Raw genomic sequence first — 13,006 nt, 5'->3', positions numbered from 1 at the left:
GTTTCCAAAGGTTTGAATCCCTGTGTTTGTGGAAAAAATAAAAAAAAAAAAAAGGAACACAAAATAACTCATTACATCCTGTCCTCACATGCTGTTTAAGTAAAAATTGCACTATTTATTGCTTTCAGGTTAAGGTGGTTTTGTAATTTCCACAGTTTGATAGCCTTGGCCCGGAGTCATACAATGAAAACAGGAATGCTTCTCAACAGTGCGGTGCAACGCTGTTGGTTGTGCATCGAGAATGCAATACATTTGAAACACTGATTTGGTTGGTTGTAAAATTGTGGTTTTAGCGCCATGCTACTGTTTAACTCTTCATAAAATCAAAGTACCGTTTGGGAAAAAAAGCTACTATTACAAATTGTAGAGAGGACACCTTTTAAAAACTAAGATTTTCTTTAAGATCGAACAAATTCCATTAAAAAAAGTCAGTATTTTAGCAAACAACCTCATAAGTGGCACAATGAGAATCTATGAAGTATGTTTACGACACAAGTGAGGAAGGAAGACAGATAAACTGAAGAAACTTGCTTCCACTGCAGCTCAGTTTGGTCTCTTCACATGCATGCAAACAACACACAAACAAACGCTTCCTTCTCTCTGCTGGTTCAGCTGAAAGGAGGAATCTCCTCTCCAAACTTCACAAGGTGAGCAGCACTTTTGGCTTCATGGAGCACCTGTGTGTGCAGAGACAGACAGTGACACGGCTGTTTGTGCATGTGTACTGAAAAAGTGCATGTTAAATCTAACAGTGACAATTTAATTCATCTCGAAAATCATGTTATAGACCAACATTAACATGTTGTCACACATCATTCAGCGATTACAGGCCCCTGATCTGGGCGGCACCCACCTTGTTGTGGACGTATGACTCACAAGCGTAGCACCAGACAGAAAGGTCAGCGAAGCTCAGCACCATAGGGTGACCCGACACCTGCCCGTGGGTCACCATGTGCTGCTTCACATAACGCCCGCAGAGCACCTGACACCAAACATAAAAATAGTGCTTCAACCACAATAAGATTCATAAGTGATCTCTAAAAAAAAATAATGGGTCTCATTCACTAATAATTGTGTGGATTATTCATATTTATACACACAGAAGAACTTCTGACAAAAAAAAAAATTCCCATCTAATTCACAACATATAAATTTGTTCTTAACCATCATGTTGTTCTGGTGATTTTGACCCAGAGAAGATTTTCTTTTTTTTTTAAATAGTTCATGTTATCGCGTTGGATTAAAACTTACTGACTTTGTTCACACAGGGTGTAACAAATTCCCCAAAAACTGAATCATTTTTGTACTTGTTTTAGATTTTTTTTTCCCACCTTGTTACACTAGTGAAAAAAAATAAATAAATCAACCATGGCTTTTTTTGGTCAAAGCAGCCCACCAATACAATCAGAATCTGTCCAGTTGGACTCCACTCATATATATACATTGTCATTCAAAATACACTCACATTAACACTGTGTGTGTTTACCCGTTTAAGTGGACCAGTGGACTCACCTGTTCTTGACTGTTTGAGGAAACCAGTATAGGATATCTACAAAAACTAGGCATGCACCGATCATTATTTTTCATGGCAAATTCCAATTTTTTTACCAGCAAATGGGCCGATTCGATTGCTCATTTATTTTTCTTGAAGTAAGAGACAAGAAAGATTGAAAGACTACATGAACAAGATGTTTATTTGCTCTATTACAGGCTGAACTGGCCTTCTGTAGCCATTTGAAATTAGAGGCAACCAGTGCTTTTAAATCACATTCCATGAGCATTTGTTTTTGTTTTTTGTTTTTTTTATTAAATTGCATAATTTCAAGATATAAGGCAAACAGAGCAGTCTGACTTTAGCGTTGTGAAATTATGCTAAAATTGCAAATTCCCTCTCTGACAGCAGGTGGCGCTTATGGAACAGCTGCAATACAGTGTTTCCTTGGTTACTGCTGTAAACAAAGCAGTGCTGTAAAATGAAAAGGAAATGAAGCCGTCTGAAACCGTTTACGTTCAGCTCTGCCGCGTGGAAAAAAACAACAACATGATCATCCTGAACGACATGCACGCTTAGTGAATGAGACCCAATGTGCACCACTGTTGGCAGTGATAAATCACAACTCTAAACTTCATTCAGCACTCAGTAAGGCTGTTACATTAATGAGTTTGGCACATCTATGTGCTGTTTTTGCTGTGATTTTGAGCGTCATTAACTGTTACCTTGTGGCAGAAGAGGCAGATCCAGTTTTCTGTATCCCCTCCACACTCTTCACACGGCAGGAAGACATCGATGCCACCTGCGGGCACCGGTCGCACTGACTCCAAGTGTGGGCACCATGACAACGGGTCCACCACATACATGGTGTCCTAGCAACAAGAGCCACACGATTAGATCACCACTTAAATTCACATTAGTATCGCCCAGAGTACTGAATGACGCAACAGAATGAAAGCAAGAAATCTAGCTCTCTGCTACTCGGCAATTCAGCAACATAACTGCAACATTCTTAAATTTACCCATATGCAAATATCCTATCCTAAAAAATAAATAATATATATTATTTGTATTACTACTACATATATATTAGTATTTATCTTTTATTTATTATTTATTGTTATTATTACTACTATTAAATATATTTGTATATCATCAATAAACATACAATATTCTATATACATATAATTAATTTTTTATTGTTTTTAATATATATATATATAATTTATATAATATAATAATTTATATAATATATATTTATTTCTTTAATTTTTATTATTACTACTATAAAATGTTTATTTAGATATTTAATAGTAGTAATAAAAAAAAAAACATAACTAAATGTATGGGCCACATTTAACCGCAATGTTACTATGCTAACATAACTTTAGTACGTTACCAAATCCGTGGCTTGTGCTCCAAAGACACTTTGTAAGACTGACATCATAGTGGTGTGACCACCAGCAGCTTCCAGCACTGAACTCTCCTGATCATCCACGGCAGCTGACTTTCCAGAGACCACAGACTCTGGGATTGTCCGGTCCTGTTCAACAGAGCATGTTTGATGACTGAATACATTACTAGTGACCAAAACTTACTGCTAATGACATTAGAGAATGCTTACAGGTGTCTCTGCTTTTACAGCTGTAATCTCTGCATGCGTGCCATCTCCAACTCTGGCTTTCTCTGACTTGAGTTTTAGGGGTGAATCTGACTCCCGGCCTGCCGAATCCCTCTGTGGGTTGGGTTTCACCTTCCGTCTGGCTCCTCCAATGGGGACAGACGCTGGGCTGGGGTTAGATGAGGTACTTGTGTTGAGATTCAGAGAGAGCAGGTCCTTACTGAGCTCATCAAGGCCGGATTCCTCAAGATGCTGCGGTGTCTGTCCAGGACTCTGGGTGGACTGGCGAGGAGATTTCTTGCTCTTGCCCGCTGATGCCCGCTTGCCTTTCGATTTAGGAGACGGCAAAGCCAAACGAAGTGACTCTGGAACTGACATAAACACACAAACAAAAGCATGTTGCATTAAAATAATCATCCTGTTCGTACAATTCAATTCTTCTGAATTAGGAAGTACTTTTCGATATGCAAACTCACTCTGTATTCTCAAGGAGCTCCAAAAGGGGACGTGTGCACGCAAGACATTGTTAATGGTAACAGTGGCGCTGGTCTTCGGAGGGGGCAGATGGTCTAGAGACGGAGGAGAGTCTCCCAGCAACATACTGGTGCACATGGACATTGACTCAGAGATGGAGGTGAGGTTATATCCTCCCTACGGTGAAAAGGGTAAGACGACATCCTAAATGTTTTTGAAAGAAGTCTCTTATGCTCACCAAAGCTGCATTTATTTGATCAAAAATACAGTAATATTGTGAAATATTATTACAATTTAAAATTACATTTTTCTATTTGAATGTATTTTAAAATGTAGTTTACTCCTGTGATGCAAAGTTGAATTGTCAGCATCATTACTCCAGTCTTCAGTGTCTAGAAACACTCTCCATTGAAAAAGTGTAAAATGTGTGAGTGAATATAACCCACCTCCAGTATGACTAGCACTCTTCCTGCAGCCAGGCTCATTAACTGATGGGTGAGGTGAGCGTAGCCCTCTGGGGTCACCTGATACCCTCCTAACGGATCACCTCGTGCTGCATCAAACCCAGCAGACACCAGCACCAGCTCTGGGGCAAACTAGAAAACAGACAACACTATTCAGTTAGTTACATCAGGTAAAAACAAGCATATGATGTGCTTTTACCTCTCTGGCTATCGGCATCACTATGTGATGGAAAGCCGCCATGTATTCTGGGTCTCCCATCTTTCCTCCATTCCAGGGGATGTTGACATTGTATCCTGTGCCCTTCCCCTGCCCCACCTTGTCATAGTTAGCATCCTCTGAACTGGGGAAGAATGTCCCGTCTTCGTAGCGATGCAGGGAGATGTACAGAACACTGGGAGAACAAAGACATTTGATAGCTCAGCTTTGTGACTGATCTCAAACAATGATATTTATACATATGACAACATAAAGAGGACACATTAATAATGCAAACCCCTCTTGCCCTATCCACCCAGACAAAACAAAACTGCAAAAAATAGGTCATTTAGGAACATTCATGGTTATGATGCACCGACCATCACACTTTAGCATTGACTGTTTAATGAATGCAACTTTGTAAACAGGCTATTATTGAATGATGTGGCAGTTAAACACTATGTTGAGTGTGACCACAAATCCATTGTTAGTCATTTAAAATGCAAAGAGGTTGGCCAATCAAACAAAAAAGATAACTTGCAATCAGTAAGCAAAACAGCCGGTTTAATTCTCAGGGTCAGAGAAAGAGTCAATAATGCTTAAGCAAACTAAAATATGACTTTTTGGTGAAAGGATCGGCACCTGACTTTTGAATCCAGATTAGTGTTTTTTAATATTATTTATATACTATTATAGCATTTATTAATATTTTTCTTTTCTTTTTATGTTTTTTATATTATATTTTTCATTTTCATTTTAACTTTAGTTTGAGTTTTAGTAATTTCGTTGTATGCTTTTGTATTTTTACTAGTTTTAATATTATTTATATAGTTTTATTATTTTTTTAGTTTATTTTATTATTATTATTTTTAATGTATCTATTTAGCTTTCATTTATATGTAAGTTTTCCTTTTAGTAATTCTGGTCCTTAAAAATCGTTTTTTCCTCTAATATTTATATTTTATTTCAGCTTTACTTCAATTCACAAAAATAATTTGTAATAGTTTTAGTTTGAGTTAACAATAACAGCACTGGATCCAGACCACTGATTTTGGTTAACTGTGGGACTGGTCAAACCTGTCATCCTCCTCAAAGATGTGCTGTGTGCCGTTTCCATGGTGAACATCCCAATCCAGGATGAGGACACGCAGGGATTCGTGAGTGATGCTCTGGGCATAGCGTGCGGTCAAAGCAGCCGTATTAAAGAAACAGAAACCACAAGCTGTGTCTTTCTCTGCATGATGACCGGGAGGACGGACTATGGCCACGCCATTTCTCACCTACAGAACCAAACAAAAAATCAAGGACACCTGGGAACAAATTCAAGCCGTAACATTCTGGGATACATTATACTGAAACATGTTAAGAAGCCTGTATTACTTATAAAGATCCCAATATTACATACGTGGCCTGTGATTATGGCCTGTACAGAGTTAAAACACGACCCTGCGGCCATCAGGGCGCAGGTGTAGCTCTCATTACAGATGTAGATGGAGTTGTAATCGTTTCCCAGACGGTGCAGATCTCTGGGTTTCATGTGCTCTGTACTCTTTATAGTGCTTATATGCTCAGAACTAGCACAAGAGAGAAAAACAGACATGAATTTAATCAAATGCAATGTACAACATCAGTTTTAGTAAGAAATGACCACTAAATAGTGGATTGTGCAAATTAAATAATGACTTAATTTTGTTCTACATTAATGTGGTCGATATTGATTTACTCATTTGTCACCTGTGACAGAGTGCCAGCTCTTCTTCTGTTGCTAGGCGAGCTGGTATCTGAAGGCAACGGGACAGCAGACCCAGCTCCTCATGCCGGCAAAAGATGCGAGAAATTCTCTGAGGGAGCTCTGGATGATGACTGTGGGAATCAATACATCCTCATTATATATTACGTACAACCAAATAATCAAAACACACACAAAATGAGAAAATGTTCACTTTTCAGCAGTGTCACAGGGGTACAGTGGTGCTTATGTTATTAAAGCTCTCACCCATCCCACATGTTGTGATGAAGCATCATTCTCTGGTCGTAAACCAGCCCAGTGATCGGAGAGGAAACCTTCACTTCTGCACACACTGGAGCGGGCAGGGGAGTGACATCAGACAGAGGACCACCCTCTGAAGATCAAAGACACACATTCAAGAGCCGAAGAAAACATACAAACCTGTCAATCTTTCTATGGTGCCAGCTGTACTGAATAATTTTCGAACAAAAATGGTGATGAATGCTTTCTTTATATCTGAAGATGACAGAAGAAGATCATAAAAATCTTCTTCTTACCAAAAGTCTGAAGACTCTTCCAAAATGGATACAAGGCTGAGATGGACTCTGAGATGGACTTCAGAGCACTGCACAACAAAACATCAAAATAAAACACAACAAACAGAAACGTAAGAGAATGTAGGCAGATGTGTTCCTCAGTTCACTCACCTTTCACTCGGATCGCCAGGAGAGGTCAGATGAGGGCAAGGGTCACCCAGCAGTGACCTCACACTAGCACAAACACCCTCTGCTGTGGACTGGAGGTTATATCCACCCTAACAGATGAAATACTAGTGAGTTCGATGTTAACCACGAAGAAGAATTTTGTTTTTTTATGGCATAATGTGATCATACCTCAAGAGCCAGCACGAGTCGACCCTGTGCTACACCTTTCAGCATGTGGGTCAGGATGGAGAAACACTGTGGACTCACTCGCATCTCACCCTAGACACATAGAACGCTTTAAATAATTAACATGGAATGAGTTTTGGAAAACGATATTAAAGGGAATGAAGCGGAGCGTCTCACCTTTGGGTCACCAATCACAGAGTCAAAGCCAGCCGCCACTAACACCAGCTGAGGCTGAAACTGGGCAGCACATACACAAGAGATCAGTCATCATGAAACAATCAGATGTGCAGGTGGCTGATCTAAAAGCTGTACCTCATACGCCACTGGAAGCAGGAGCTGCTGGAAAGCTGTGACGTAATCTCCATCCTCCATCCCTATCTGGAGTTAAATCAAGAGATCAGGCCACATTCAGCACCAACCCACCACACTTCTGAAGCATGTTCATTTCTCACTTACAGTGTTAGCCAAAATGTAGTTTTACATGACCATTTTCAACCTCATTTCTAACTCACTCTAAACAGGTGTTTGTAGCATTTCTACATGTAAATGTAAATTGGTTAATCTCAGGAAATGTTAGTGTGGTGTACCTTGTTCCAGGGCAGGTTGATATTGTAGCCCTGTCCTGCTCCTGAACCCACCGAACTGCTGTCAGACTCCTTGAGATGCGGCCAGAACGAGCCGTCTTCATATCTGTGCACGGAGAAATACAGCACACTGCCACACAGAAACACAGAGAGAGTCTTTACAAATGAGAGGCATTCAGAGAGAATAAATGTAATATGATGTTCTGGTGCTTCAGATACGGACAAATTCACCTGGGATCCTCTTCAAAAATATACTGGATTCCCTGTCCGTGATGCACATCCCAATCCACAATCAGAACTCTGATAGAAGAAAGAGTCACACCTCATGCAATAGATTCTCAAACCACAAACTTCATTAAAGACAACATGAAACGGTGTTTGCAACACATTCAGCTTCTGTAATGTTAGACATTTTCTAAATATTGAGTGGAAATAAATGTAGCACCAGACTGAATTTGATTAGTTTGGTTAATCAGATTCATGTCATTTATTCATATTTTCCATCGCTTATGCAGCCTTGGGCACATAGGTAAAAATGAGGCGAAGAAAGTCATTTTGTTTGATGAAAAAATTATGAATACATATATTTTTGTCTTTGGATTTAAAGTGCTCTGATGAATCGCTCACAATAACACCAGGAAAATGTATCAAGAAAGTAAGTAAGGTCAATTTCATAATGTCTTTAATAAATAAAAGTGTGATGGTAAAGCAAAATGCTCTCTCACCGTTTAACTCCATGCTGCTTCTGTGCGTAGCGCGCTGCTATGGCCAGATTATTAAACATACAGTAGCCATTCATCTTATCTGCATGAGCATGGTGACCAGGAGGCCTGTGTGTACAAGGAAAAAGACAGTAACTCAAACATATCAATGAATAAATCAACATAAACTTAAAATGCAGTTGCTAAGAATAACAGATGCAACGAGACCTGTTGATGGAGAAGCCGTTACGCAGCTGTGATGTCATCACTTTATCCACCAGCTGGAGAACTGATCCCACCGCCAGACAGGCGGAGGCGAAAAATTCCTGGTTGAATGAAAAAAATTCCACAAAATTAAAACCATGTTGTTAGGCAACCATAAACAAATAAACGACATCACTTTGGAAGAAGAATAGATTATTCTGATTATTATGTTTTATTATTTTTTTTCTGATTATCATTTTATAAGTCAAAACTTGAGACTGAGTGTTACAGTTATTTTATTACTTTGATTCATGCTTAAGCCCTTAATCGTCAATAATGGTGAATATGGTCAATATTGATTTCCTGCTGACTTTGAGAAACATCAGGGAATGTACCGGATTAAGATGAACACTGAAACATTGTAACTGGAGTAACAAGCAAACAATAAATTCCTGGACTGGAGGAGAGTCATGATCAGGTGACTTACAGGATGCAGGTAGACAGAATCATATTTATGAGCCAAAGTTTTCAGCTCCTCCTCTGTCATTTTCTGTGTGGATTTCATCAGCTCTACATACGCCTTCCTGTTGTATCAGGATAATACATCAGATAATCATAAAACCAACGTGATTAACAGTGTCAATCTTTATTCAAGCTTGCATATAAACTTACGTATGAACGAGTAACAGCTCATCTTCTGACACAGCTCTGGCCTTAAATGCAAAAATATCCAAAATAAAACTCAAAAACAGGAGGAATTCAGGTACAAACCTGTTAACAATAACATCATCGCTACAGGAGTATCTCTACCTCTACTTGTACGCAGCGTCCCAGCAGACCTTCCGTCTCCAGCATCTCCATCACAGCGCTCACTCTTGCTGGACACTCCGGGTGACTGAAAACAAAAACATCCAACTGTTACATAGAAACTTTTATAAACCAATACTAAGTGAACTATTTCAAATGAGGTTCATTATCAAGTATAAGTCACTAAAATCACTAAAAATAATATTTCTATTTTAATGCATCTTCAAATGAATGCTCAATTCAAGTTGATACAGACTTAATGCATACAAGAAGGTTCTGTCTTTGAATGCTTTATAGCATCTACTGGAAAGACATAAAGGGTTACCAAATGACTTTCTTAATTAAAGTTAAAAATGAGACAGAATTTTCAGTTTTAGGCAAACTATTGTCAATAAATGTAACCATCCTGAAGCATCACCTGGCATCCCAGAGGCAGTGAAAGCGAGTAAAGGCATCTACGTAGACGAGACCTGTTCCTGTTGCTTTAGTCTTACCACGAACATCCTAAAAAACATCCCAAAAACATTCAAAAAGAAATCCAAAAGCATGCAATCTAACACTGATAAAAGAAAATACTGCATGTGCATAACTGAAAATGTGCATTAGTGCCAACGTTGGGGAGCTATATTAAAATGGTCTTGCCACACCACAAGCTACTTGTAATCAAAAGTAGTTAAGCACAGTAATGCTATCGTTTTGAAATATGAAAAGCTACTGTAAGCTACTATGTAAGCTACTGGACAAGGCAAGAATTGAGAGAATTGGGCAGGAGAAGGGGGAAGAATTGCATGGAAAATAAAGTTGCGATGACAAAAATCTTTATGGTTTTAAAAAGAAACCGGCTGTTTTATTCATGCATAATGAATTTTGCTTTTAATTTTCTTTGTGAAATATAATACAGACAATTCTTGACTAGTTTCATGAGAAAACACAGTGACTGTGATTAAACGTTTACCAAGTTTTTGAGTTCATTGCTCATCTCCTCCTCCTCTTTGCTCCGATCCATTCTGCCCTTCCTCCGCGCCTCCTGTAGATTCTTCTTCTGGTTCGGATTGTTGTTTTCTCTCTGGAGAACACAAAGGTCTTTCAGAGAGATTTGCACGCAGCCTAAAACAGGAATCCAAATAAAACACTAGCTCCCACATTTAAAAATGAGCAAAACAGAACAAGACAGTGCGTAGATCAAGTGAGCAAACTTCAGGAATATCTGTGGATTATTAACCTCTGAATGAAGCTACTCATGTACCCACAGATAAAAACAGCAAATGATCAACACACAATGAAATGAACACCGTCTTAAAGGAATACTTCATCCAAAAATTAAAACATCAACACACCCTCAAGATGAGGATGAATTTGTTTCTTCATCAGATTTGGAGAAATGTATCCAATGGATCCTCTGCAGTGAATGGCTGCCGTCAGAATGAGAGTCCAAACATCTGATAAAAACACACCACTCCAGTCCATCAGTTAAGGTATTGAGAAGTGAAAAGCTGTGTGTTTGTAAGAAACAAATCAATCATTAAGGCGTTTTAACTTTAAACCTTTACTTTTGGCCAAAATACAAGTCCAGCAACAATACTTGCACTTTTCACTAGTAAATGGTGTTTGATCTGTGCACATTTCTCTCCTGATTCAGATCAGACAACTTTTTTACTGGAGAAAGCCATATTATGGATAGAGGACTCATAATTTAGCCAGAAGCAAAGATTAAAAACATCTTAATGATGGAATTGTTTCTTACAAACATGCAACAATCGCTCAGCTATTTGGCCTCTCATTCTGACGGCACCCATTCACTGCAGAGGATCCATTGGTAGCAAGTGATGTAATGCTAAGTTTCTCCAAATCTGTTCTGATGAAGAAACAAACTCATCTACATCTTGGATGGCCTGAGGGGGAGTAAACTATTTAGGTGAACTATTCCTTTAAATGGTTAACATGAATGTGTTCTGGCAATGGAATATAAACATTCTCTCACTTTGGTTTCAGATGTTCCTCTCGGTGATCGAGTAGAACCTTTGGAATCTGGAACGGGATCCATCAGTTTAGGATTTTACAGATCCACACCAAAAACCTTGAGAAGAAGATGTTGTGACAGGTGCTCAAAACATCTACGTCAAAAGTCCCAAACTGCATGTATAAGAAAGATCATATATATGGAAGAACAAATAGTTTGACGATAAATTAGAGGTTATCGCAAATGCTACACTTAGTTTTATTTTATATACAGAATAAATAACCGATAAATTTGCTGTTTTAAGTTGTGACTATGGCTAAATATAGTCATAGTGACTGAATATGACTGTATAGCAGTTCATAACATGATAGGTGTTTATATCATATTATGTTTGCAATAATAATACACAATTAAAAGAAAAAGTTACAGAATAATAAATGAAAATATATAACAGCATCTATCCATTCAATCATTCTGCTTTTGCACAAATTCAATATCAAGAGCAAAATATCTGAATATTTAACGAGATGTACAAAACAGACCATTTCATTTTCTTTCTTAAAAAAACGTCTGGAAAAAAAAAAGTAAAAAAAAAAAAGACAGATGTCTGAAGAATGTACAGAACAGGTTTTACTTACTGCTTTCAGAAATGTGTAATGTGTATAAGATATGAACAGATTTGCTGTCAGATTCTTATGCCGTTAGCAAAAGCACTCTTTGAAATTCAGATATTATATTAAAAAAAGACCAATGTGCCAGTCATTTGAGACTAAAGCTGTCTGCTTTCCTAAGTTTCCGTGACTGTTGTTATTTTCTGGACTGGACATAAAAGTGGAACATGAACGTAGCAAAATGGGGACCGCATAGCAAATACAACTGTAAGATCAATATTCACTAGAAAGGGTACGAAAAAAGCACAATAATGTTTTGTTTAGAAATGCTAACAGCTAACACGCCCAACTGTGCAGAGCAGTAGACGCGAATCTGTCTCTATGAACCATTTCCTATGAGACATAAAGCAGTTCATCCTCTAGGGGGCGCGTGGAGGCTCCGACGTCTCTAAATTACACTTATTTAAGTCTATTAAAAAAGTAAATTGTCATTTCAAATCAAGTGGTTTCTGACATACAAATAAAAAAAAATCCTTTACAGTAATTTCTATAAAAAGATAATTTCCAGTAAACACTGACGACTGTGATCGGTCCATCCTGAGCGCCTTGATATTTTCACCTGAATCTGCAAAAATTGGTCCATTTAATTGAGAATCTACTAGTAATATGGTTAAAACACAAGTCGTACACAGCGTACCAAACCAATTAATCCTCAGGCATCCTTCGGGACAAATGTGGGCAAAATCTTTATTTATTTATTTATTTAATAGTTTCCTTAATCTGAGCGGTACAAGACTTGGCTACTTTTGCCGCCTGAACACACACACAAAAGTGGACACCCATAGGAAATGAATGGGAAATTCTATAATTCAGAGCATTTTTTTTAATTTATCCAATAAAAATCAATAAATCCACAATGCAGCCTATACATCATTTTCAATGTGGCAAACACTCTCTCTCTCTCTCTCTCTCTCTCACACACACACACACACTTCAGTCAGATCAAAGTCCTACTGCAAGATTTGTTGATGATTCCAAACTAAATATGTCTGAAAGATGCTACTTGCTAGGTTTATTGTTTATTCTTACCTGTTTGGTACCATTTTACTTTTTTGAGTCATTGAAATTTGATGTTTTTTTGTTAGAAATAAATGCTTACTCTGTCTCCTACTTTGTCTATCTATTCCTTATAGCATGGCCAGATTTGTCTGTAAGCATAGTTTAGCATCTTTGTGTAGTCTCACCCAACACAAATTTTTTTTTTTTTTAATTA

The 13,006-nt window shown here is 38.1% G+C and overlaps 1 protein-coding gene across 3 annotated transcripts; it reads right to left on the bottom strand.

The window, feature by feature from the left end:
- Positions 1 to 6: 6 nt before the first annotated feature.
- LOC107727426 (histone deacetylase 6-like) lies at positions 7 to 12,099 on the bottom strand. Of its 3 annotated transcripts, none has more exons than XM_016537296.1 (28): positions 11,761 to 12,099; positions 11,144 to 11,295; positions 10,118 to 10,228; positions 9,581 to 9,666; positions 9,166 to 9,250; positions 9,028 to 9,068; positions 8,843 to 8,939; positions 8,380 to 8,477; positions 8,176 to 8,280; positions 7,682 to 7,750; positions 7,454 to 7,580; positions 7,179 to 7,244; positions 7,044 to 7,103; positions 6,870 to 6,959; positions 6,684 to 6,790; positions 6,534 to 6,601; positions 6,244 to 6,370; positions 5,982 to 6,110; positions 5,653 to 5,821; positions 5,325 to 5,527; positions 4,251 to 4,443; positions 4,034 to 4,183; positions 3,590 to 3,764; positions 3,117 to 3,484; positions 2,892 to 3,035; positions 2,218 to 2,364; positions 854 to 982; positions 7 to 677 (listed from the first exon to the last, which is right to left on the bottom strand). In XM_016537296.1, exons 2-28 carry the CDS (start codon positions 11,204 to 11,206, stop codon positions 609 to 611), a joined length of 3,276 nt encoding a protein of 1,091 aa, XP_016392782.1. In that variant the 5' UTR covers positions 11,207 to 11,295; positions 11,761 to 12,099; the 3' UTR covers positions 7 to 608. The 3 variants fall into 3 exon arrangements, with proteins under 3 accessions (XP_016392782.1, XP_016392781.1, XP_016392784.1); XM_016537295.1 differs by having other exon boundaries at positions 11,144 to 11,239; XM_016537298.1 differs by lacking the exon at positions 7 to 677 and having other exon boundaries at positions 875 to 982; positions 2,887 to 3,035; positions 11,144 to 11,239.
- Positions 12,100 to 13,006: the final 907 nt, after the last annotated feature.

Source organism: Sinocyclocheilus rhinocerous, unplaced genomic scaffold (genome assembly GCF_001515625.1).
Source record: "Sinocyclocheilus rhinocerous isolate Xijiao unplaced genomic scaffold, SAMN03320098_v1.1 scaffold487, whole genome shotgun sequence".
In the NCBI taxonomy this organism is placed as follows: domain Eukaryota; kingdom Metazoa; phylum Chordata; class Actinopteri; order Cypriniformes; family Cyprinidae; genus Sinocyclocheilus; species Sinocyclocheilus rhinocerous.
This window is presented reverse-complemented; position numbering and strand designations above follow the sequence as displayed.

Bases quoted from the DNA above. Each gene is read 5' to 3' on its own strand.
- LOC107727426 (XM_016537296.1), bottom strand. From the start codon at position 11,206: ATGGATCCCGTTCCAGATTCCAAAGGTTCTACTCGATCACCGAGAGGA. The intron at 9,069-9,165 runs GTAGAGATACTC...TTTGCATTTAAG, and splicing joins GACGCTGCGTACAAGTAGAG to GCCAGAGCTGTGTCAGAAGA. The intron at 4,184-4,250 runs GTAAAAGCACAT...TCTGTTTTCTAG, and splicing joins TGATGCCGATAGCCAGAGAG to TTTGCCCCAGAGCTGGTGCT.